Source organism: Vidua macroura, chromosome 35 (assembly GCF_024509145.1).
Source record: "Vidua macroura isolate BioBank_ID:100142 chromosome 35, ASM2450914v1, whole genome shotgun sequence".
Lineage (NCBI taxonomy): Eukaryota > Metazoa > Chordata > Aves > Passeriformes > Viduidae > Vidua > Vidua macroura.
The window spans coordinates 1193654-1217453 of record NC_071605.1 but is presented as its reverse complement, the minus strand read 5'-3'; the positions used below and the strand labels follow the sequence as shown (position 1 = coordinate 1217453).

General features: G+C 52.3%; 1 protein-coding gene across 1 annotated transcript in view; it reads left to right on the top strand.

The window, feature by feature from the left end:
• The window catches only part of OTOF (otoferlin), a 148924-nt gene that overhangs the window by 40842 nt on the left and 84282 nt on the right, over nucleotides 1-23800 (top strand). The window contains exons 6-9 of the mRNA XM_054002151.1: nucleotides 16813-16886; nucleotides 19007-19133; nucleotides 20025-20079; nucleotides 22148-22279. Coding sequence (XP_053858126.1) covers nucleotides 16813-16886; nucleotides 19007-19133; nucleotides 20025-20079; nucleotides 22148-22279 — 388 coding nt within the window. The remainder of the gene's footprint in view (nucleotides 1-16812; nucleotides 16887-19006; nucleotides 19134-20024; nucleotides 20080-22147; nucleotides 22280-23800) is intronic.

Genomic DNA, 23800 nt, shown 5'->3' with positions numbered 1-23800 from the left:
TTCCCATTCCCACTCCCATTCCCATCCCCATCCCCATTCCCATCCCCATTCCCATTCCCATCCCATCCCCATTCCCATTCCCATTCCCATTCCCATCCCCATTCCCATTCCCATCCCCATTCCCATTCCCATTCCCATCCCATCCCCATCCCCATTCCCATCCCCATCCCCATTCCCATCCCATTCCCATCCCCATCCCCATCCCCATCCCCATCCCCATCCCATCCCCATTCCCATCCCCATCCCCATTCCCATCCCCATTCCCATTCCCATCCCCATCCCCATTCCCATTCCCATCCCCATTCCCATTCCCATCCCATCCCATCCCCATTCCCATTCCCATTCCCATCCCCATTCCCATTCCCATCCCCATCCCCATTCCCATCCCCATTCCCATCCCCATTCCCACTCCCATCCCCATTTCCATGTGGATGTGGCTCTTGAGGACACAGATCAGTGCTGGGAATGGCCAGAATTTGGGATAGTGGGGAATTCATCCGTGCCCGAATACGTAAGGAGGGTCCAAAATTCCCAAATCCACGTGGCATTTGGGCACGGATCTTTGGGATGTCACAGTGCCACCACCAGGATGAACAGGAAGTTTGGGATCTTTTCTATCCTGGGAAAAAAAAGTCCCAGTCGAGGTTTTCCATCTTTTTTCCCGACCCCTCCCTTAAATTTAATTAAATCACATTAATCATTTAATGTGCCATTAAATTCCTTGGAAAAAAATTGCATCCTGAGGATCCTGAAAATCAGGAAAAGGTTCAAACCAATGGAGCAGGTTCTGCTGCGAGTCCCAGGGCAGAGCTTTCAGAACCTGGAGATTTTTCCTGGATTCTGGGAATGTAAAATTGCCCCCAGCCTGTCGCGGTGGAGGAGATTCCCAGATGGAGCAGGAGCCATGGATAATGCTGGAAGTGCTGGACGCAGCTCCTGTTCCTCATGCCGGAAGTGCAGATCCGGCCTCCAGCCGGGTTTTTCCCGGGAATAGGGGGAGTGGAACACCCTGGGCTGGATGCACAGCTGGAATTCCCTCCCTGGAGCACCCGGAGCTTGGGCACAGTCCCCTCCTCCTGGGAAGGGGTGTCCCTGCTCCCTCAGGAATTCTGACACTGGGATTTAATTGGATATTTTTTTTTTTTTTTCCCCTCTCTTTCTCTCCGGTGCCTCATCCAGGATTAAGTTTAACGATGGATACAAGGCAGTGGCAAGGTACCAAAATGTCCTGGTGGGAGGGATCCCGGATTTTGGGGTGGGATCTGGGATTCTGGGGGATTGCTTCCATTCCAGCCCATCCCAGGCACCCACATCCTACAGATAGGTGCAGGCCCCGGCATAATCCCAGGATTTGGGATACGGGTCAGCCTCATCCTGTGCTCCCTCTGCACCGTATCCCACATGGTGGTACCAGGAATTCTAGGGCCAGGACACAGGGAATGCCTTCCCACTGGGAAATGGAACCTTGGGGTGGGATATAGGGAAGGAATTCCTGGCTGGGAGGGTGGGAAGGGGCTGGGCTGGAATTCCCAGAGAAGCTGTGGCTGCCCTTGGATCCCTGGAAGTGCCCAAGGCCAGGTTGGAGCACCCTGGGATAGTGGAAGGTGTTAGGATTGGAATGGGATGATCCTCAAGGTCCCCTCCCACCCAAACCATTCCTGGGATTTGAGGATCAGCCCCTCCCCCTGTCCTGCTCCCGTGGGCCGTGTCCGGTTGGGAATGTTTGTTAATTCCTCACTTTCCTCCTCCTGGCTCCGTCTCCTCCCAACAGCGAAGACCCGGAAGATCCCAGGTACGGGACGTGGTGTCCCCGCTTCCCTTTGGGAATGGTGTGTGCATGGATGGGAGCAGTGCCTGCATGGTGTTTGGATCCAGGGAAAGGGCCTTTTCTGGGATCACCCACCCCTGGGAGTCCCTCTGTCCTTCCTCATCCCAGCAGGGACGAATCCCTTTCCAGTCAGGGACTTCTGCAGGAGCTCCCAGAGTCATGTTTGTCTCTATTCCAAGCAATCCATGGATCCATCCTTCCTTCCATCCGTTCCTCCATCAACTCCTTCCTTCCATTCCTCCATCCATCTCACCCATCCCATCCCATCCCATCCCATCCCATCCCATCCCATCCACTCCTTCACCTATTCCATCCATCATCCATCCATCCATGGATCCATTCCATGGATGGATCCATCACCCATCCATCCATCATCCATCCATCCATCCATCCATCCATCCATCCATCCATCCATCATCCATCATCCATCCATCCATCCATCCATCCATCCATCCATCCATCCCATCCGTCCATCCATCCATCCATCCATCCATCCATCCATCCATCCATCGTCCATCCATCATCCATCCATCCATCATCCATCCATCATCCATCCATCCATCATCCATCCATCCATCATCCATCCATCCATCCATCATCCATCCATCCATCATCCATCCATCATCCATCCATCCATCATCCATCCATCCATCATCCATCCATCATCCATCCATCCATCATCCATCCATCATCCATCCATCCATCCATCCATCATCCATCCATCATCCATCATCCATCCATCCATGCATCCATCCATCCATTATCCATCCATCATCCATCCATCCATCCATCCATCCATCCATCCATCATCCATCATCCATCCATCCATCCATCCATCCATCCATCATCCATCCATCCATCCATCCATCCATCCATCCATCATCCATCCATCCATGCATCCATCCATCCATCATCCATCCATCCATCATCCATCCATCCATCCATCCATCCATGCATCCATCCATCCATCATCCATCCATCCATCCATCCATCCATCATCCATCCATCCATCCATCCATCAATCCATGCATCCATCCATCCATCATCCATCCATCCATCATCCATCCATCCATTATCCATCCATCATCTATCCATCCATCCATCATCCATCCATCATCCATCCATCCATCCATCATCCATCCATCCATCATCCATCCATCCATTATCCATCCATCATCTGTCCATCCATCCATCATCCATCCATCCATCATCCATCCATCCATCCATCCATCCATCCATCATCCATCATCCATCCATCATCCATCCATCCATCCATCCATCCATCCATCATCCATCATCCATCCATCCATCATCCATCATCCATCCATCCATCATCCATCCATCATCCATCCATCCATCCATCCATCATCCATCCATCCATCCATCCATCCATCCATCCATCCATCCATCATCCATCCATCCATCCATCCATCCATCATCCATCCATCCATCCATCCATCATCCATCCATCATCCATCATCCATCCATCCATCCATCATCCATCCATCCATCCATCCATCATCCATCCATCCATGCATCCATCCATCCATTATCCATCCATCATCTATCCATCCATCCATCCATCCATCATCCATCCATCATCCATCCATCCATCATCCATCCATCCATCCATCCATCCATCATCCATCCATCATCCATCCATCATCCATCCATCCATCCATCCATCATCCATCCATCCATCATCCATCCATCCATCCATCCATCCATCCATCTATCCATCCATCCATCCATCCATCATCCATCCATCATCCATCCATCCATCCATCCATCCATCCATCCATCCATCCATCCATCATCCATCCATCCATCCATCCATCCATCCATCCATCCATCATCCATCCATCCATCCATCCATCATCCATCCATCCATCCATCCATCCATCATCCATCCATCATCCATCCATCCATCCATCATCCATCCATCCATCCATCCATCCATCCATCCTTCATCCATCCATCCATCCATCCATCCATCCATCCATCCATCCATCCATCCATCCATCCCAGCCCCACCAGCGCTGTCCTACCTCCATTCCCATTCCCAAGGATCCTTGGGAATCCCGGGCACAGGGAGCTCTCCCTCCAGAACCCTCCTGGACTGGCTTTGTTGGATTGCTCCGTGCATGTGGATGAGTTTGGGGGTAGAAGGTGGATCAGAGTCCATCCCTGGATCACAACTCATGGAATCGCTCCTTCGGATTTGCAGATCCAAGGCCAAAGGGAAAGAGAAAAAACACCTGGTGCTGCCGTTCAGGTATCCCGATTCCCTGATCCCCGATTCCCGGGGGCACCCTCCGGCTCTGGGCTCCAGCCCCTGGCAGCAGAATCCCCTGGGAACAGCAGCAGGGCAGGACCGTGTGTCCATTTTTCCCGAGGAAAGCGCTCCAAACCGAGTTGTTTGAGGGATAAAATGGGAATTCCCCATCTGTGCCCAGGCTGGGACTGTCCCTGGTCACCTTTGGCCGGAGACTTGGACTGGAAGGGCCCTGGGAAAAGGAAAGGAGGGAGAAGGAGGAATTTTAGGGATTGGCTGCTCCGCCAGGCCCTTGGAAAAGGACCCTGGATCCCTCAGGAAGCGCTGTCACCCACCCGGATGTCCTGATCCGAGTGCCAGGAATGCAGTGGATGCAGGAATCAGGAGAGGAACGAGATGCAGGAAACACTTGGAGAAAGAGGAGGGAAACAGAGGAAAAAGAGGGACACGCTTGGAACGCGCAGTGTTCCTGCATCCCTCACCCAGGGCGTGTTTTCCCTCCAGGAAGAGGGAAAGGACGCAGGATCTGCACTTCCCTGGCCCCTCTCCCAAGGATGGATCCCAGGGATGGAACATTCCAGACCCTCTTCCCACCCAGGGATGGATCCCAGGGATGGGACATTCCAGACCCTCTGTCCACTCAGGGATGGATCCTCAGGGATGGGACATCCCAGAACATCTTCCCACCCAGGGATGGATCCTCAGGGATGGAACATTCCAGACCCTCTGCCCACCCAGGGATGGGACATTCCAGCCCCTCTGTCCACTCAGGGATGGATCCTCAGGGATGGGATATCCCAGAACATCTGCCCACGCAGGGATGGATCCCAGGGATGGGATATTCCAGACCCTCTCTCCATCCAGGGATGGATCCTCAGGGATGGGACATCCCAGAACATCTTCCCACGCAGGGATGGATCCTCAGGGATGGGACATTCCCAACCCTCTGCCCACCCAGGGATGGACCCTCAGGGATGGGACATTCCAGAACCTCTTCCCACCCAGGGATGGGACATTCCCAGCCCTCTGCCCACCCCAGGATGGAGCCCATCCTGACTCCAGGGAACATTCCAGAACCTCTTCCCACCCAAGGATGGGACATTCCCGACCCTCTGCCCACCCCAGGACGGATCCCATCCTGACTCCAGGGAACATTCCAGCCCCTCTGCCCACCCAGGGATGGACCCTCAGGGATGGGACATTCCCAACATTCTGCCCACCCAGGGATGGGACATTCTCAACACTCTTCCCACCCTGGGATGAGACATTCCCAACATTCTGCCCACCCAGGGATGGGACATTCCAGAACCTCTTCCCACCCAAGGATGGGACATTCCTGACCCTCTGCCCACCCCAGGATGGAGCCCATCCTGACTCCAGGGAACATTCCAGAACCTCTTCCCACCCAAGGATGGGACATTCCCGACCCTCTGCCCACCCCAGGACAGATCCCATCCTGACTCCAGGGAACATTCCAGCCCCTCTGCCCACCCAGGGCAGTGTGGATGGGGAAGGGAAGCAGGGAAGGATCCCACCCGGTGAGATCAGCGGGATGCGATCCCACAGCGATCCTGCCCATCCCCGGTGTGTCCAGCAGGACCTGGACCAGATCCCTGAGCTCCAGGAGAAGGCCTGGAATGATTCAATTCCTCTCCTGGCAGCTTTTCCAACACCGAGATGGGGTTTGGTGCTCCCAGGAGGAGCTCAGCTGGCAGAGGAATCCTTTTTCCCCGCTCTGCTCCCACAGCAGGAGTCGGGGCAGGGAAAAAGCAGGAATTCTTGGATCAGATCAGGCTGATCCCTGCCCGTGCTGCTCTTCCCAGTTTCCCTCCCGTGTCCCATTTTATGCTGGAGCTCCTCTGGAATTCTCCCAAAACCCAAAATCCAGCAACACTTCACTATTTAATTTTTTCCTGGATGGTTTTCCAGCAGCTCGGGCACAAGGAGCTGGAATTCCAGGCTCTGGAATCTGTCCCTTGTCCCCAGCCCGGCGGAGGAGCCGATGTAATTAACTCCAGCCTCCTTAATTACTTCCCGAGCTGCTTAATTGCTTTCTCCTCCCTAATTGCCGCAGGACAATGAGGGCGATTAACGGGGGAGAGAGAGGGAGGGGAGAGAAGCAGGAGCGGGGAGGAAAACAGGGAGGAAAATAAATTGGGAAGAAGGACTGGGGAGGAAATCAGGGAGGAAAATAAATAGGGAAGAAGGGCTGGGGAGAAAAATAGGGAGGAAAACAGGGAAGGAGGGCCAGGAAGGAAAATCAGGGAAGGAAAACGTGGAGAAAAAGAGGGAAGAAGGACTGGGGAGGAAATCAGGGAGGAAAATAAATAGGGAAGAAGGACTGGGGAGAAAAACAGGGAGGAAAACAGGGAAGAAGGACCAGGGAGGAAAATAAATAGGGAGGAAAACAAGGAAGCAGGACTCAGGAGGAAAACTGGGAGGAAAAGAGAGAAGCAGGACCGGGGAGGAAAACAGAGAGGAAAATAAATTGGGAAGAAGGACTAGGGATGAAAATAGGGAGGAAAACAGGGAAGGAGGGCCGGGAAGGAAAATCAGGGAAGGAAACGGGGAGAAAAACAGGGAAGAAGGACTGGGGAGGAAATCAGGGAGGAAAATAAATAGGGAAGAAGGGCTGGGGAGAAAAACAGGGAGGAAAACAGGGAAGAAGGACCAGGGAGGAAAATAAATAGGGAGGAAAACAAGGAAGCAGGACTCAGGAGGAAAACTGGGAGGAAAAGAGAGAAGCAGGACCGGGGAGGAAAACAGAGAGGAAAATAAATTGGGAAGAAGGACTGGGGAGAAAAATAGGGAGGAAAACAGGGAAGGAGGGCCAGGAAGGAAAATCAGGGAAGGAAACGGGGAGAAAAACAGGGAAGAAGGACTGGGGAGGAAATCAGGGAGGAAAATAAATAGGGAAGAAGGACTGGGGAGAAAAACAGGGAGGAAAACAGGGAAGAAGGACCAGGGAGGAAAACGGGGAGGAAAACAGGGAGGAAAACAGAAAGGAAAACAGGGAGGAAAAGAGGGAAGCAGGGCAGGGGTGGAAAACAGAGAGGAAAATAGGGAGGAAAATGGAGAGAAGCAGGATCCAAGAGGAAATCAGAGAACAGCAGCAGGGAGGAAAAAGAGAAGGAAAACAGGGAGGAAAGTAGGGAGGAAAACAAATAGGGAAGAAGGACTAGGGAGGAAAATAGGGAGGAAAACTGGGAGGAAAAGAGGGAAGGAGGGCCGGGGTGGAAAACAGAGAGGAAAATAGGGAGGCAGGTCCAGGCAGGAAAGCGGAGAGAAGCAGGATCCGAGAGGAAATCAGAGAACGTGACCAGGGGAGGAAAAAGAGGAGGAAAACAGGGAAGCAGGAGCTGCAGAGAGAAATATGGGAGAGAAGCAAACCAGAAGCCAGGGAGCAGAGCAGGATCTCAGGGGGAAAAGGGAAGGAAAGGATCGATGCTTCCTGTGTGGAGTCGAGGCAGGAATGAGGAATTCCGGATCCAGCCCGTTCCCTGGAGGGGGGATGTGGGTGCGTTAGGATAAGGAAAACCATCCCCCTCTCCAGAAAGGAGAAGCCTTGTCCCCTGCCTAGGAGCTTCCCGGACCCGGGAATGGAACCAGGAATCCTGCATGTCCCGCACAGTGGTGCTGCATCAACGGCCCCAAACACAAATCCTGGGAATGTCCCTCGCTCCCAGCTCCAGTGCTGGGAGTTGGGGTATCCTAAGCCATGCAGGGACGTGTCCCACCTACATTTTAAGCTGAGAGAGAGGAAGTTTGGACGGGATATCGGGAAGGAATTCTTCCCTGTGAGGGCGGGGAGGGGCTGGGATGGAATTCCCAGAGCAGCTGTGGCTGCCCCTGGATCCCTGGCAGTGTCCGAGGTCAGGTTGGACATTGGGGTTTGGAGCAGCCTGGGATAGGGGAAGGTGTCCCTGCCCATGGCAGGGGTGGGATTAGGGATCTTAAAGCTCCCTTCCCACCCAAAGCATGCCATGATTCCCTGATTCCCCAGTGCACTGAAGTTTGTTTGCCTTTTATTCCCTCGACATTCCACCACCAGCTCCAGCAAAGGCAAGGAGAAGACCAAGGAGCACAAGTAGGTTTGATCTCCCTACTCCTCCTCCTCTTCAGTCCCACTTTTCCCACCTGATCCAGTCAGTTTGTTCTCCATCCTCCTCCTCCTCCTCCTTTTCATTCCCACTTTTCCAGCTGATCCCGTTGGTTTGCTCTCCATCCTCCTCCTCCTCCTCAATCCCACTTTTCTACCTGATCCAGTTGATTTGCTTTCCATCCTCCTCCTCCTCCTCCTCCTCATTCCCACTTTTCCCACCTGATCCAGCCAGTTTGTTCTCCATCCTCCTCCTCCTCCTCCTCCTCCTTTTCATTCCCACTTTTCCAGCTGATCCGATTGGTTTGCTCTCCATCTTCCTCCTTCTCCTCATTCCCACTTTTCCCACCTGATCCAGTTGGTTTGCTCTCCATCCTCCTCCTTCTCCTCATTCCCACTTTTCCCACCTGATCCAGTCAGTTTGTTCTCCATCCTCCTCCTCCTCCTCCTCAATCCCACTTTTCTACCTGATCCAGTTGATTTGCTTTCCATCCTCCTCCTCCTCCTCTTCATTCCCACTTTTCCCACCTGATCCGGTTGCTGCGCTCTCCCTTCCCCTAAAGCCAGACCTGTCCACCCTGGAAAAACTTGGCTCTCTTGGGTGTGTGGCCTCAGGTTTTGGAGCCTGCGGGGAATATTTATCCAAAAAAAAAAAAAAAAAAACAAACCCGCAAGGAATATTTATCAGGCAAAATTTTTGGAGCCTGGCAGCATCTGAAGGGAGCTGGGAGGGCCTTGAGGGATCCATAGGGATCGGATGGAGGGAGCTTCCCAGGCTGGACAAGGACAGGGCAGGAGAAGTCTGGGTGCAGACAGGACTTAGATCCAGCTTTTCTTTGGATATCAGGAAAAGGTTCTTCCCCCAGAGCTGGCTGGGCACTGGAACAGCCCCCCAGGGAATGCTGACATTCCCAAGGCCGCCAGAGCTCCAGGAGCGCTGGGACAAGGACAGGGTGGGATTGCTGGGGTGTCCTGGGCAGGAGTTGGATCCATGGTCCTGGAGGGTCCCTTCCCACTCGGGAATTCCATGATCCGGCAGCTCCTGTGCCCGCATTAGGCTGCCAGGTTTCTTCAGCTCCTGCCTTCCTTTTATTCCCAATAATTTTCATGGATACCAGATCGGGCTGTTCCCCCAAAAACCAGATCCTCCAGCTCTGCCCAAGCATCTCGGCTCAAATTTAAACTCAGCTCCAGGGAATGATCCTGGAATCAGCCCCGGGGACTTCCCCATCCGGGAGTTCTCTCCTGGCTCCTATTCCTTGTTTTGTGGGTTAGGGATCAATTCGCGGCACATCCCATGGATAGATCCCCCCGGATAATGGGATGAAGCAGGAGGCGGAGATGAGGTGGAGAAGGAGGAAAATGTCCTCAAGGAGAGGGCAGAGTCAGGAAAAACGGGGAGAGATCTCCCAGCTCTGGTCCTTCCTCTGGGAAGAGGAACAAAGGGATCGAGGGTTGGGATCTTCCCAAGGGTGTAGGATGGACCCGGCAGTGGGATCTGTCCTCTGGAAGAATTCCTGACAGGTGGAATTCCTGCAAGGAAATGAGCAGTGGGAATGCTGTTCCCTGCTCCCAACTCCCAGTAAAGGGCAGTGATTAAAATGTCCTTTTATCCATGGATAATTCACCAGTAACGGGATCTTCAGCTGGAAGCTGGCCAGGAGGGAGGCTGCTCCCAGCTCCCAGAATCCCTGTGGATTCTGGAGATCCCCACGGGCGAAATCCTAAAGGACAAAGCCAAGAGGAGCAGCCGGAGGTTTTGTGGAACTGGAGGTGATCCACGCCCAATCCCATATTAAACCCAAGAAAATCCGCGGGAAGAGCACTTCCAGAGGCTGAGCGGAGTCTCCGGTGTCTAAACTTCGCTGGAAGTTCTTCCCGACTTGGGATCAGCACCAGGACGTTCCATCCTCCACCCCGATCTTGCCGGAGCCCAGGTGGGATGTGGTGGAGCAGCAGCGGCTTCTCCGGAGCCTCGTTTCTTCAGGAAAGCGGGAGAAGGGCTTGGGTGATGGCCCAGGAGGGCTCTCGGCGCCCTGGCGGCAGCTCAGGTTCCGCAGGTGCGCGGATCCTCATGGAATATTCATGCGGAGACGGTGTCAGCTCTCCGCCAGCCCCCGGCGTCCCACCGGCGCCGTCGGGAGCGTGGCGGGAGGATCGAGAAGATCCCACAAAAACCCCGCTGTGCCCACGGAGGAGACTTGGAGGGGATCCCCCATCCCTGCTCCGTCCCCTCCGGCACTGGGATGGACGTCCCACCGTAGAGGCTCCGCCATTCCCGGCTCGGCTCTTCCAGAACCTTCTCCTGCAGGGCCGGGTGAAGGTAGAAGCCGGGATGGGAAGGGGGGAGGCGTTTGGGATTGGGCAGGGCTCACCCAGCTTGGGAAAGGGACGGGTGGGGATCGGGAAGGGGTTGGGGATCGGGATGAGCCACTGGGAAGCTGCTCCGGAACTTTTAGGATCACTCCATCTTCATCCTCATCCTGCTTCCTCCCTTCTTCACAGCACCTGCCGAGTGCTGCCAAAATCCACCAAAATCCACCAAAATCCGCCAAAATCCACCAAAATCCACCACTTCAGAATTTATTTCTTTGTCTCTTTTTTTTTCTCTTATTCCCTTTTCCCTCCAGTTTTCCTGGCTTTTTTTTTTTTTTTTCCTCCCCTTATTTTTCCTGGTGATTTTCCCTGTTTGTTCGGAGTTTTTTTTCCTGCTTTATCCTCATCATTTTTTGGTTTTTTTTTTTTTTTTTTAATCCCAACAGTTTTCTTTCCCCACATTTTTTCTTTCCTCTATTTTCTTCCCCCCCCCCCCCCCCCCGCTGATTCCGCCTGGGGTTTCTTTCCAAAATTTTTCTGGGTATTTTTCCTTTTTTTTTTTATTTTTCTACTTTCCCCCTGTTCTTCCCTCAGGTTTCTTTCCTCCCCCCTCCCTATTTTATTTTCCCTCTGTATTTTTTCCCCATCTTTTTCCATTTTTCCCATTTTTTTTTTCTTTTTCAACCCCCTGCTTATTCATCCTAGGGTTTTTCCTAAATTTTTCTGTGTTTTTTTCCCTTTCTCTTTTCTATTTCCCCCACCCTCATTCCCCCACCCTCATTTTTTCCCTGTTTTTTCCCCTCCATTTTTCCCTCCCCATTTTTCCTTCACAGTCCCCCCCCCCCATTTTCCCCCGTTTATTTTCTTCCCTATTTTCCCCTCCACTTCTTCATTTTCCTTCTTTCTTTTTCCTTTTTTTCTCATTTTACCTTTTTGCCTTTTTTTCCCTTTCCCCTCTTTTCTTTATTTCCCCTTTTTCCTCTTTTCCTTTTTGTTGCCTTTCCCAATTTTTCTCTGTTTTCCCTTTCCCCTCTTTTTCCCCCTCTTCTTTTTCCCTTTTTTTTCCCTTTCCCCCTTTTTCCTTTCCTTCATTTCCCCTTCCCCCAAAACCCTCCAAACTCCGTTATTCCCTGCTCATTCCCCTTCCCAAATCTCCATTCCCTGCTGGGCACAGACACATCACCTGGAGCTCTGTTCCATATTTTTTTTTTTTTTCTGGATTTTTCCCTCCGATCCACCTCATCCTGTGGATGTCCCAGAGGCTTTTCCCCATCTCCAGCTCCTTTAGGAGCGTACGGAGCCGCTGGTCCCAATTCCTTCCCCGCGTCCAGGAGAGGCTGGAGGGGTGATCCCAGCTCCCACGCGGATCTCTCGGGAAGGTTTTGGGATGGTGATGCCGGGATAGGTCCCAGCCCGCATTCCTTGGATCAGGTGCTTAATCCCAGTTTTTTTTCCCATGCATCACCCCAAAACCACCATCGTCGTTTTACTGGCAGGAACATCTGAGGGCTCCGAATCCTTGGTGGATTTGGCAGCAGGGAGAGGACCCTGACGGGATTTTCCCTGCAGAGTCCGTCACCAGCTGCTCCTCACTTTGCTTTTCCTTCCCAAGGAACCTCAGAAATTCCCGGGACAGGGATTTTTATCCCTGAGCGTCCACGAGCAAATGGCAGCTCTGGGGCTGGAGGGATTTTTTTTTTTTTTTTTTTTTTTTTTCGCTCTCCATTTTTGAGAATTTCATGGAAAAGAAAGGAATGTAATCCAACCAGCTGGGAGGCGTGGCTGGAAGGGCAGAGAACGGTCTGGGAGCCGAATTCCAGAGCCTGAGCCGCGATTCCAACGTTTCCTCATTAAACAAATTAGTTTGAAAACAGCTCCAAAGGGTCCCATCCCCTGGTGGGATCACAGACACGGAATCCTCATCCTTTTCTCCTCTGATCCATGGAAAAAACGGAGCATCCTGGGAATAAATCACAGCTCCCAGAGGCCGGAGCGCTGCTTTAGTCCCAGATTAAAATAGTTCCTGGATCTTATCCCAGTGGGATTCCTCTCCCTCAGATATGTTGTTTTCCCAATCTCCTCAGTTTTCTTCCCACTTGCTCCAGCTCTCTCTGTGGCCTGGAGACTTCTGGGGGTGATTTCCAACCAGGACGCAATTCCAGGGTTTCTTCGGCCTTGGGGAAAAAATTCCCAAGGGTAAAACTTGACCCTTTGTCCCATCCAGAGGTGGGACTGGGAATTCCCACAGGTTCCGTGTGGTTCCCTTGTGGACAACCCTGCAGAATCCAGGAGCTCTGGATCCCCTGGATCCCCTGGATCTCCCGGATTCCCTGGCCTGGCAGCCAGGTGAGGTCCTGGCTGGAGGTGAGGTCCTGGTTGGTGGTGATGAAAAGTCCAGGTTGGAGGTGACTTTTTGCCCTGGCTGGACGAGGATCCCAGTTTGGAGGTGAGGTCCAGCTTGGAGGGGGTGTCAAGGCTGGAGGTGAGGTGAGTTCCCAGCTGGAGGTAAGGTTCATCTTGGAGGTGAAGTCCAGACTGAAGACAAGGAAAGGTCCAGTCTGGACGTGAGGTCTGGGTCTGGCCAGAGGTGAGGAAAGATCCAGTTCAGAGGTGGGGTCAAGGCAGGAGGTGAGGTCCCAGTTGGAGGTGAGGTCCAGGCTGGAGGTGAGGATCATCTGGGAGGTTAGACCTGGGCTGTAGGAAAGGTCCAGCCTGGAGCTGAGTTCCTAGTTTGGAGGTGAGTTCCAGCCTGGAGACAAGGCTCATCTTGGAGCTAAGATCTGGGCTGGAGGTGAGCTCCAGGCAGATGAGGTTGGGAAGGTCCATCCTGGAGGTGAGATGAGGTCCAGGCTGGAGGTGAGGTCCAGGCTAGAGGTGAAATGAGGTCCAGGCTGGAGATGAGGTGAGGGCTGGAGGTGAGGTGAGGTCCAGGCTGGAGGTGAGGACTGGGCTGGAGGTGAGGTCCCATCAGAAAATGGTGTTCATTTTGGAGGTGAGGTCCAAGCAGGAGGTGATGAAAGGTCCAGGCTGGAGGTGAGATGAGGCCCAAGCAGGCGGTGAGGTCCAGGCTGGAGGTGAGGTCCAGGCTGGAGGTGAGGTCCTGGCGGGAGGTGAGGTCCTGGTGGGAGGTGAGGTCCTGGCTGGGGGTGAGGTCCTGGCTGGAGGTGAGGTCCAGCTGAAAATGGTGTTCATTTTGGAGGTGAGGTCCAAGCAGGAGGTGATGAAAGGTCCAGCCTGGAGGTGAGATGAGGTCCTGGCTGGAGGTGAGGTCCTGGCTGGAGGTGAGGTCCAGCTGAAAATGGTGTTCATTTTGGAGGTGAGGTCCAAGCAGGAGGTGATGAAAGGTCCAGCCAGGAGGTGAGATGAGGTTAGGGCTGGAGGTGAGGTGAGGTTCTGGCAGGAGGTGAGGTCTAAGCAGGAGGTGATGAAAGGTCCAGCCTGGAGGTGAGGTCCTGGCTGGAGGTGAGGTCCCATCTGAAAATGGTGTTCATTTTGGAGGTGAGGTCCAGCCTGGAGGTGAGGTGAGGTCCAGCCTGGAGGTGATGAAAGGTCCAGCCTGGAGGTGAGATGAATTTAGGGCTGGAGGTGAGATGAGGTCCAAGCAGGAGTTGAGGTCCCGGCTGGAGATGAGGTCCCAGTTGGAGATGAGGTCCCAGTTGGAGATGAGGTCCTGGCCGGAGGTGAGGTCCTGGCCGGAGGTGAGGTCCTGGCCAGAGGTGAGGTCCTGGCCGGAGGTGAGGTCCCAGATGGAGATGAGGTCCCGGTTGGATGTGAGGTCCTGGTTGGAGGTGATGAAAGGTCTAGCCTGGAGGTGAGGTGAGGTCCAGCCTGGAGGTGAGGTGAGGTCCTGGCTGGAGGTGAGGTGAGGTCCTGCCTGGAGGTGAGGTCCTGGCTGGAGGTGAGGTCCAAGCAGGAGGTGAGGTCCCATCTGAAAATGGTGTTCATTTTGGAGGTGAGGTCCAAGCAGGAGGTGATGAAAGGTCCAGCCTGGAGGTGAGGTCCCAGTTTGGAAGTGAGGTCTGGTTTTGAGGTGAGGTCCTGGCTGGAGGTGAGGTCCAGCTGAAAATGGTGTTCATTTTGGAGGCGAGGTCCAAGCAGGAGGTGATGAAAGGTCCAGCCAGAGGTGAGGTCCCAGTTTGGAAGTGAGGTCTGGTTTTGAGGTGAGGTCCTGGCTGGAGGTGATGAAAGGTCCAGCCTGGAGGTGAGATGAGGTTAGGGCTGGAGGTGAGGTGAGGTCCTGGCTGGAGGTGAAGTCCAAGCAGGAGGTGATGAAAGATCCAGCCTGGAGGTGAGATGAGGTTAGGGCTGGAGGTGAGATGAGGTCCAAGCAGGAATTGAGGTCCTGGCTGGATGTGAGGTCCTGGCCAGAGGTGAGGTCCCAGTTGGAGATGAGGTCCCAGTTGGAGGTGAGGTCCTGGTTGGAAGTGATGAAAGGTCCTGCCTGGAGGTGAGGTGAGGTCCTGGCCGGAGGTGAGGTCCCAGTTGGAGATGAGGTCCCAGTTGGAGGTGAGGTCCTGGTTGGAGGTGATGAAAGGTCCAGCCTGGAGGTGAGGTGAGGTCCTGGCTGGAGGTGAGGTCCCATCTGAAAATGGTGTTCATTTTGGAGGCAAGGTCCAAGCAGGAGGTGATGAAAGGTCCAGCCTGGAGGTGAGGTCCCAGTTTGGAAGTGAGGTCTGGTTTTGAGATGAGAGGTGAGGTCCAGCCTGGTGTTGAGGTTCACCTTGGAGGTGAAGTCCAGTTTGGAGGTGAGGTCCTGGCTGGAGGTGATGAAAGGTCCAGCCAGGAGGTGAGATGAGGTTAGGGCTGGAGGTGAGGTGAGCTCCTGGCGGGAGGTGAGGTCCAAGCAGGAGGTGATGAAAGGTCCAGCCTGGAGGTGAGGTCCCAGTTTGGAAGTGAGGTCCAGCCTGGTGTTGAGGTTCACCTTGGAGGTGAAGTCCAGTTTGGAGGTGAGGTGCTGGCTGGAGGTCCAGCCTGCAGGTGGGGTGTGATCCTGGCTGGACCTGAGGTCCCCCGTTCCTTCCAAGAACATCTCCAGCAAACCTGCGAAGGTTCCTCCACTGCCAGTGATGGGAATTCTCCAGTTAAAAACATTCCCCTTTCACTGGTGTCTGAATTTTGGGGTGTCTGAATTTTTGGGGTATCTAAATTTCTGGGGTGTCTGAATTATGGGGTGTTTGAATTTTGGGGCTTCTGAATTTTTGGGGTGTCTGAATTTTGGGGTATTTGAATTTTGGGATGCCTGAATTTTGGGGTACTGGAATTTTTTGAGTGTTTGAATTTTTGGGTGTCTGAATTTTTTGGGTATTTGAATTTTTGGAGTGCTTGAATTTTTGGGGTGTTTGAATTTTGGGCTGTCTGAATTTTTGGGCTGTCTGAATTTTGGGGTATTTAAATTTTTGGGTGTCTGAATTTTTTGGGTATTTAAATTTTTGGGTGTCTGAATTTTTGGGGTACTTGAATTTTGGTATGTCTGTTTTTTTGGGGTACTTGAATTTTTGGGGTGTCTGAATTTTAGGATGTCTGAATTTTTGAGGTATCTGATTTTTGGGGTGTTTGAATTTTGGGTACTTGAATTTTTGGGGTGTCTGAATTTTTGGGGTACTTGAATTTTTGGGATGTCTGAATTCTGGGGGTGTCAGAATTTTTGGGGTATTTAAATTTTAGGGTGTCTGAATTTTTGGGGTGTCTGAATTTTGGGGTATTTGAATTTTTGGGGTGTCTGAATTTTTGGGGTATTTGAATTTTGGGGTGTCTGAATTTTGGAGTATTTAAATTTTTGAGGTGTCTGAACTTTTGGGGTGCTTGAATTTTGGGGTATTTGAATTTTTGGGGTATCTGAATTTTAGGGTGTCTGAATTTTTGGGGTATTTCAACATTTGGGGTATTTGGATTTTGGTGTATTTGAATTTTGGGGTGTGTGAATTTTTGGGTATTTGAATTTTTGGTCATTTCATTTTCCAGTGTCTTGAAAAGAAATTCCATGGACTGGCTGGGAGAGATGAGGAGTGGGAACAAGAGCGGGACCCCCAGCAGGGACTCTGCTCATGGGGAGGCAGAGTTATCCCAAGCTGAGGCATTCCCAAATAAAAAACGGGATCCAAGATTCCAGGGCTGTGAATCCCACTCTCTATTCTGACTCTCTGGAATATTTCCTGCTCTGTTTTTCAGCTGACATTCCCTCTTTTCCTTTTGGAAAAAAAATCCTCCCCCTGTTCCCACGTCCTGGAAAACACCAAAAAAAAAAAAAAAATACAGCAAATAATGGGGTTTTTTATTCTCCCTCTCTTCACCCAGAGCTGGAAAAGGAGTTTTTTCAGCCATGAAGCTTGGAAAGACACGTCCGTCCAAGGATGAGCATCGGAAACAAGGTACGGTCATGGAATGATGGTGGATTCCTGGAATCGCAGCGGTGGGAGAGGAAGGGCTGCCCATTCCCTGGGCTCTGCACCGAGGTGGGGCTGGAATTGGACACGTCTGGAAAGGCAGGAGAGGGCAGCGATTGGAAATTCATTGCTGTTTCCATTCAGAGCCGAGGATCAGTTTTCCACCGCAAAGAAAAGCAAGGAATGTGCGTTTGCACGCAGGGAAAAACCTCGGTTTGGGTCGTGGTTCTGGGATAACTTCCCCTGCTTTCCAGCCAGGTTTGAGGGTAGGAAAAGGGAATTTTGCCTGGGATGCTGGCATGGAAACCTGGGTGCTCTTCCCACAGCCTGCGTGCTCCCCTTGAATTGCGATGAAAAATTAAGACCCCCACAATTCCTATAAAGATTTGTAGGGCGCGGTATGTTTATTACAGCGCTGGGCGCGTGTGGGGAATCATTTCCCTTCAAAGGACAATGCGCGCCCCTGAAAACTCCCGATCCTTTTTTATTACTCTAATTTACATATGCATAGAATTTCACAACAGGTTCATGCATATTCATTCTGCTGATTTCGCGTTACACTTACAGCTAGTTACACTCACAGCTAGTTACACTCGTAGCCACTTTTTGTCAGAAAGTACAGAGAGAACTCCTGGGTCACTCTGCGCTGTCTGTTTCAAGCTCCGAGGAGTCTTTCTTATCTCTTATCTCTTCAGCTTGGAAATTTGCATTTTTTCTCCTCAGCTGGGGCAGTTTTGCTAGTGCTGCAGTTACCAGACTAAACAGCATGTTTTACTTTCGTTAGCAAGCTCAGAGCATCACATTTCACCCAAATCCAAATGGATTTCAACCGCGTTCAATTTTCACTCTGTCTCACCCTCGTGGTTAAAGCTTCCAGCAGGACCATGGGAAAACATCCAGGATGCAAAGGAGCAGAGAACTCGTCCCACGGAAGCGGCTCCGCAGGCTGGATTTGTCCATGGTCACGGAACGGTCACTGTGTGGTGTGGGCAGTGCTGCATGGCCGGGAGGCTCCTGATCCCACCTTTCCCAGGAACCTCCAGCTGTCCCACACCTCCCCTGGGCTGGGATGGCGATTCCGACCCTTGGCCACTGGATAAGGGATGGGTGGATTTCCTGCACCCGCTGCCTGCTGGCCAAGCCGGCATTCCCAACGCTCCGTGTGTGCTTCCCTCCCGTCCCGACTCCTTCTCCAGCTTAGATCAGGACCAGCCTTGCCTTGGATGCTTCCAGGGATCCAGGAGCAGCCACAGCTTCTCTGGGAATTCCAGCCCAGCCCTTCCCCACCCTCCCAGCCAGGAATTCCTTCCCAAGATCCCAGTCCAAGCTCCCCTTTCCCAGTGGAAGCCATTCCCTGGCTCCTGTCCCTCCATCCCTTGTCCCCAGTCCCTCTCCAGCTCTCCTGGAGCCCCTTTAGGCCCTGCAAGGGGCTCTGAGGTCTTTCTGGATCCTTCTCTTCTCCAGCTGGATATTCCCAGCTCTCCCAGCCTGGCCCCAGAGCAGCTCCGTGGTCTCCTCTGGAGCGACTCCAGCAGCTCCATGATCATCCCATGCCAAGGATCCCAGAGCTGGAGGCAGCAATTCCCAGCTCATGTGACTCTGGCTCAGTCTTAATCTCCTGGCTGAGTCAAGGACCCCCTTTCCCTCGGGAAAGGAACATTCCAGCAGCTTCTCCCAGTAGAAGCCCAGGCATGGGGTCGTGCCGGTGGGATTGCAGCAGTTTTTCCTCTTGGGAATGACCCATTTCTCCCATTTTTTCACCCCTTTCTCTTCAAAACCAGGGACTTGGTTGTCTTTGCAACATCTCTTGTGCTCCTCAGATCTCCAGCTCTTCCTCAAACGCTCTTTCACCTCCTGAATCCAGGGTGTTGTCATTACTCGTTATTTTTCCTCCTCAAAACCCTCCGCAGGAATTCTGCCCGGATCGAATTCCATGCATCTCCTTGATAGCCCCTTTTCCGAGCAGGTTGTCCGAGACCCGACCTGGTTCCCATTGTTTTTGTGCTCCCAGCCGAGGGGATGGATTGGTTTCCCTTCTGCCAGCCTTTAATTATTCACTGATGGAAATTAAAACCGGAGCCATTCCTTTGTCCCCATTCCCGCAGATGATCCGGCTGTTCTGGAAACAGAAGACCTGGATAGAAAGGCCATGAGATACGGAGCAGGCCTGGAGCCGGACACCATCTCCCTGGCCTCTGTCACCGCTGTCACCACCAATGTCTCCAACAAAAGGTGAGATCCAGGGCTGGGGTTGTGCCAGCGGGAGGTGAGGACAGACATCCCAAAAAATGAGTGGCCGCGACACAGGGAATGTTGGAAATCTTTGTCCCACGGAGCCGGTGGGATGGTTGGTTTTTTTGGAATATGTGACCTGCAGCAGCGATCAACAGAGTTGGTTGAGGGAGCGTTGAGGGTGACCCCGCTCTTGTAGTGAGAGGGACATGGGACAAGAGATGGAGGGTCAGGACACAGGGAATGGCTTCTCACTGCCAGAGGGCAGGGATGGATGGGATATTGGGGTGGAATTGCTCCCTGAGAGGGATTGGGATGGAATTCCAGGAGAAGCCGCGGCTGCTCCATCTCTGGAAGTGTCCCAGGCTAGGTTGGACGGGGCTTGGAGAAAGCTGGGATGGTGGGAGGTGTCAGGTGTCGCTATTGGACACAAAATGAGCCCTCAGAAGCTTGGTAAGGTCAAAAGAGAAAAAGACACACAGTTTTATTCAAACATCTGGTATTTATAGAATTCCAAAGGTGACCGTGGATTGGAGGATGGAATTACCACCTCTCCAACCACACTGGTCCAAAGACCAATCAATCATTTCTCTCCACCCACAGAGAAATATTCTAAACTATTCTATTTTTACATGAAACTATTCTATTTATACATGAAATTGTGTGGGAACTCTGACTCTCAAATGTGTAAACATTATCAGAAGGCTAAAGAAGTTTTATGAGAACTTTAGAACTTTCAAAAGAACTATAAAATAAAACTTAACACTTTTAAAAATCAGGGCAACAGTCAGGCTCTGGATGATCTTTAAGGTGCCTTCCAACCCAAACCATTCCATGATTCCATGAATTCCATCCGTGGTTTGACCAAGGGTTTCTTCTGCCTCTCCCAAGGTCCAAGCCTGACATCAGGATGGAGCCGAGTGCCGGGAGGCCCATGGATTACCAGGTAGGTGACACCAACCTGTGCCCTCAGGGCCACAACCTGGGCTTGGGGACACCGTTTGCAGGCACCGAGTTCCTGCAACTCACTGGGTGGGTCTCAACTCACTGGGCTTGGAACCAGGACATCCCAAGTGCTGGAATCTCATTGGTAGAGCCATAAACTCAGGATTAAGTCATTGACTGGGTTTGTTGTCCAGCATGTGAAATCCAGAGAGCCCAAACGAAGTCCAAATTAATCTCTTTTTGTGTTTGTCTCCGTGGAATTTCTCCTTGGGAGCAACCTGGGATAGCAGAATGTGTCCCTGCCCCTGGCAGGGAGTGGAATGGATTGAGCTTTAAGGTCCCTCCCAATTCCAACCACTCCATGATCCCGTTGTGTTTTCCAGCAGAAGTGAAGCCAATGGGATCAATTTCTCTGATCCCACAGCTCGGGTCAAATCCCGTTGTGTTTTCCAGTGGAAGTGAAGCCAATGGGATTGGTCTCTCAGATCCCACAGCTCGGGTCAAATCCCGTTGTGTTTTCCAGCAGAAATGAAGCCAATGGGATCAATCTCTCAGATCCCACAGCTCGGGTCAAATCCTGTTGTGTTTTCCAGCGGAAGTGAAGCCAATGGGATCAATCTCTCAGATCCCACAGCTTGGGTCCAATCCCGTTGTGTTTTCCAGCAGAAATGAAGCCAATGGGATCTGTCTCTCTGATCCCACAGCTCGGGTCCAATCCCGTTGTGTTTTCCAGCAGAAATGAAGCCAATGGGATCAGTCTCTCAGATCCCACAGCTCGGGTCAAATCCCGTTGTGTTTTCCAGCAGAAATGAAGCCAATGGGATCAGTCTCTCAGATCCCACAGCTCGGGTCAAATCCCGTTGTGTTTTCCAGTGGAAGTGAAGCCAATGGGATCTGTCTCTCTGATCCCACAGCTCGGGTCAAATCCCGTTGTGTTTTCCAGCGGAAGTGAAGCCAATGGGATTGGTCTCTCAGATCCCACAGCTTGGGTCAAATCCCGTTGTGTTTTCCAGCAGAAGTGAAGCCAATGGGATTTGTCTCTCTGATCCCACAGCTCAAGTTAAATCCCGTTATGTTTTCCAGTGGAAGTGAAGCCAATGGGATTTGTCTCTCTGATCCCACAGCTCAAGTCAAATCCCGTTATGTTTTCCAGCAGAAATGAAGCCAATGGGATCAATCTCTCAGATCCCACAGATCGGGTCAAATCCCGTTGTGTTTTCCAGCAGAAGTGAAGCCAATGGGATCTGTCTCTCAGATCCCACAGCTTGGGTCAAATCCTGTTGTGTTTTCCAGCAGAAGTGAAGCCAATGGGATCTGTCTCTCAGATCCCACAGCTCGGGTCAAATCCCGTTGTGTTTTCCAGCGGAAGTGAAGCCAATGGGATCTGTCTCTCAGATCCCACAGCTCGGGTCCAATCCCGTTGTGTTTTCCAGCAGAAGTGAAGCCAATGGGATCTGTCTCTCAGATCCCACAGCTCGGGTCCAATCCCGTTGTGTTTTCCAGCAGAAGTGAAGCCAATGGGATTTGTCTCTCTGATCCCACAGCTCAAGTCAAATCCCGTTGTGTTTTCCAGCAGAAGTGAAGCCAATGGGATCTGTCTCTCAGATCCCACAGCTCGGGTCCAATCCCGTTGTGTTTTCCAGCAGAAGTGAAGCCAATGGGATCTGTCTCTCTGATCCCACAGCTCGGGTCAAATCCCGTTGTGTTTTCCAGTGGAAGTGAAGCCAATGGGATTTGTCTCTCTGATCCCACAGCTTGGGTCAAATCCCGTTGTGTTTTCCAGCAGAGGTGAAGCCAATGGGATCTGTCTCTCTGATCCCACAGCTCGGTTTAAATCCATTGGATTTCCCACGTTGGGGTGGAGCACCCACACCCCGGGGCTGGAACAGCCGAGATTCCTGGGATCTCCTGCATCCCACACCCTTGCCAGCCCCTCCTCACCTGTGTCCCAGTGGGACCAGCAGACCCCATTGCACTGGGAATTCCCCTCGGTCAGAGGTGTGGAGGGTGGGTGAAGGCAGCCTGGAGCCCCTCCCGGGATGTGGAAGTTTGGGAATTCCTCTCCCCAGGTCAGCATCACCATCATCGAGGCCCGGCAGCTCGTGGGGCTCAACATGGACCCCGTGGTGTGCGTGGAGGTGGGGGAGGAGAAGAAATACACGTCCATGAAGGAATCCACCAATTGTCCTTACTACAATGAGGTGGGTCCGGCCCCAGGGCTGCTCTAACCCCTCTGGGTTACTCTGCCCTCGATCCCGTGATTTCTTTTTTATCCGTGGGGTTTTCTTTGGGTTAAATTCCTGCCGGAATAAGGTGAAATCTCAAATCACAGAGGAGAAAAGAAGCTTTTGCCCTCTAGAGTTTTGTCATCAATGATCCCCAGGTTTTCTGAGAAATCTGCGCTTCCTTTTGCTCCCCACATCCCTCATCGGTGATCCATGTGGTCCCACGATCAGCGTTGGGATCACATGGATCCATCCCTGCTGGGCCATGGGCAACCCCCGGGGCAACCACAGCTTCTCCGGGGGGTTCTCAACCCCTCTGGGTTACTCTGCCCTCGATCCCGTGATTTCTTTTTTATTCGTGGTTTTCTTTGGGTTAAATTCCTGCCGGAATAAGGTGAAATCTCAAATCACAGAGGAGAAACGAAGCCTTTGCCCTCTGGAATTTTGTCATCAATGATCCCCAGGTTTTCTGAGAAATCTGCGCTGCCGTTTGCTCCCCACATCCCTCATCAGTGATCCATGTGGTCCCACAATCAGCGTTGGGATCACATGGATCCATCCCTGCTGGGCCGTGGGCTGCAGATCCCCCAGGCAGCCACAACTTCTCCTGGGGGTTCTCAACCCCTCTGGGTTACTCTGCCCTCGATCCCGTGATTTCTTTTTTATCCGTGGGGTTTTCTTTGGGTTAAATTCCTGCCGGAATAAGGTGAAATCTCAAATCACAGAGGAGAAAAGAAGCTTTTGCCCTCTAGAGTTTTGTCATCAATGATCCCCAGGTTTTCCAAGAAATCTGCACTTCCATTTGCTCCCCACACTCAGTGGGGGATCAGTGATCCATGCAGTTCCATGATCAGCGTTGGGATCACATGGATCCATCCCTGCTGGGCCGTGGGCAACCCCCGGGGCAGCCACAGCTTCTCCGGGGGGTTCTCAACCCCTCTGGGTTACTCTGCCCTCGATCCCGTGATTTCTTTTTTATTCGTGGTTTTCTTTGGGTTAAATTCCTGCCGGAATAAGGTGAAATCTCAAATCACAGAGGAGAAATGAAGCTTTTGCCCTCTGGAATTTTGCCATCAATGATCCTCAGTTTTTCTGAGAAATCTGCGCTGCCGTTTGCTCCCCACACTCAGTGGGGGATCAGTGATCCATGCAGTTCCATGATCAGCGTTGGGATCACATGGATCCATCCCTGCTGGGCCGTGGGCTGCAGATCCCCCAGGCAGCCACAACTTCTCCTGGGGGTTCTCAACCCCTCTGGGTTACTCTGCCCTCGATCCCATGATTTCTTTTTTATCCATATTTTTTGGGGGGGTTAAATCCCTGTCGGAATAAGGTGAAATCTCAAATCACAGAGGAGAAACGAAGCCTTTGCCCTCTGGAATTTTTTGATCAGTGATTTCCAGGTTTTCTGTGAAATCTGCACTTCCTTTGGCTCCCCACACTCAGCGGGGGATCGGTGATCCATGTGGTCCCATGATCAGCGTTGGGATCACATGG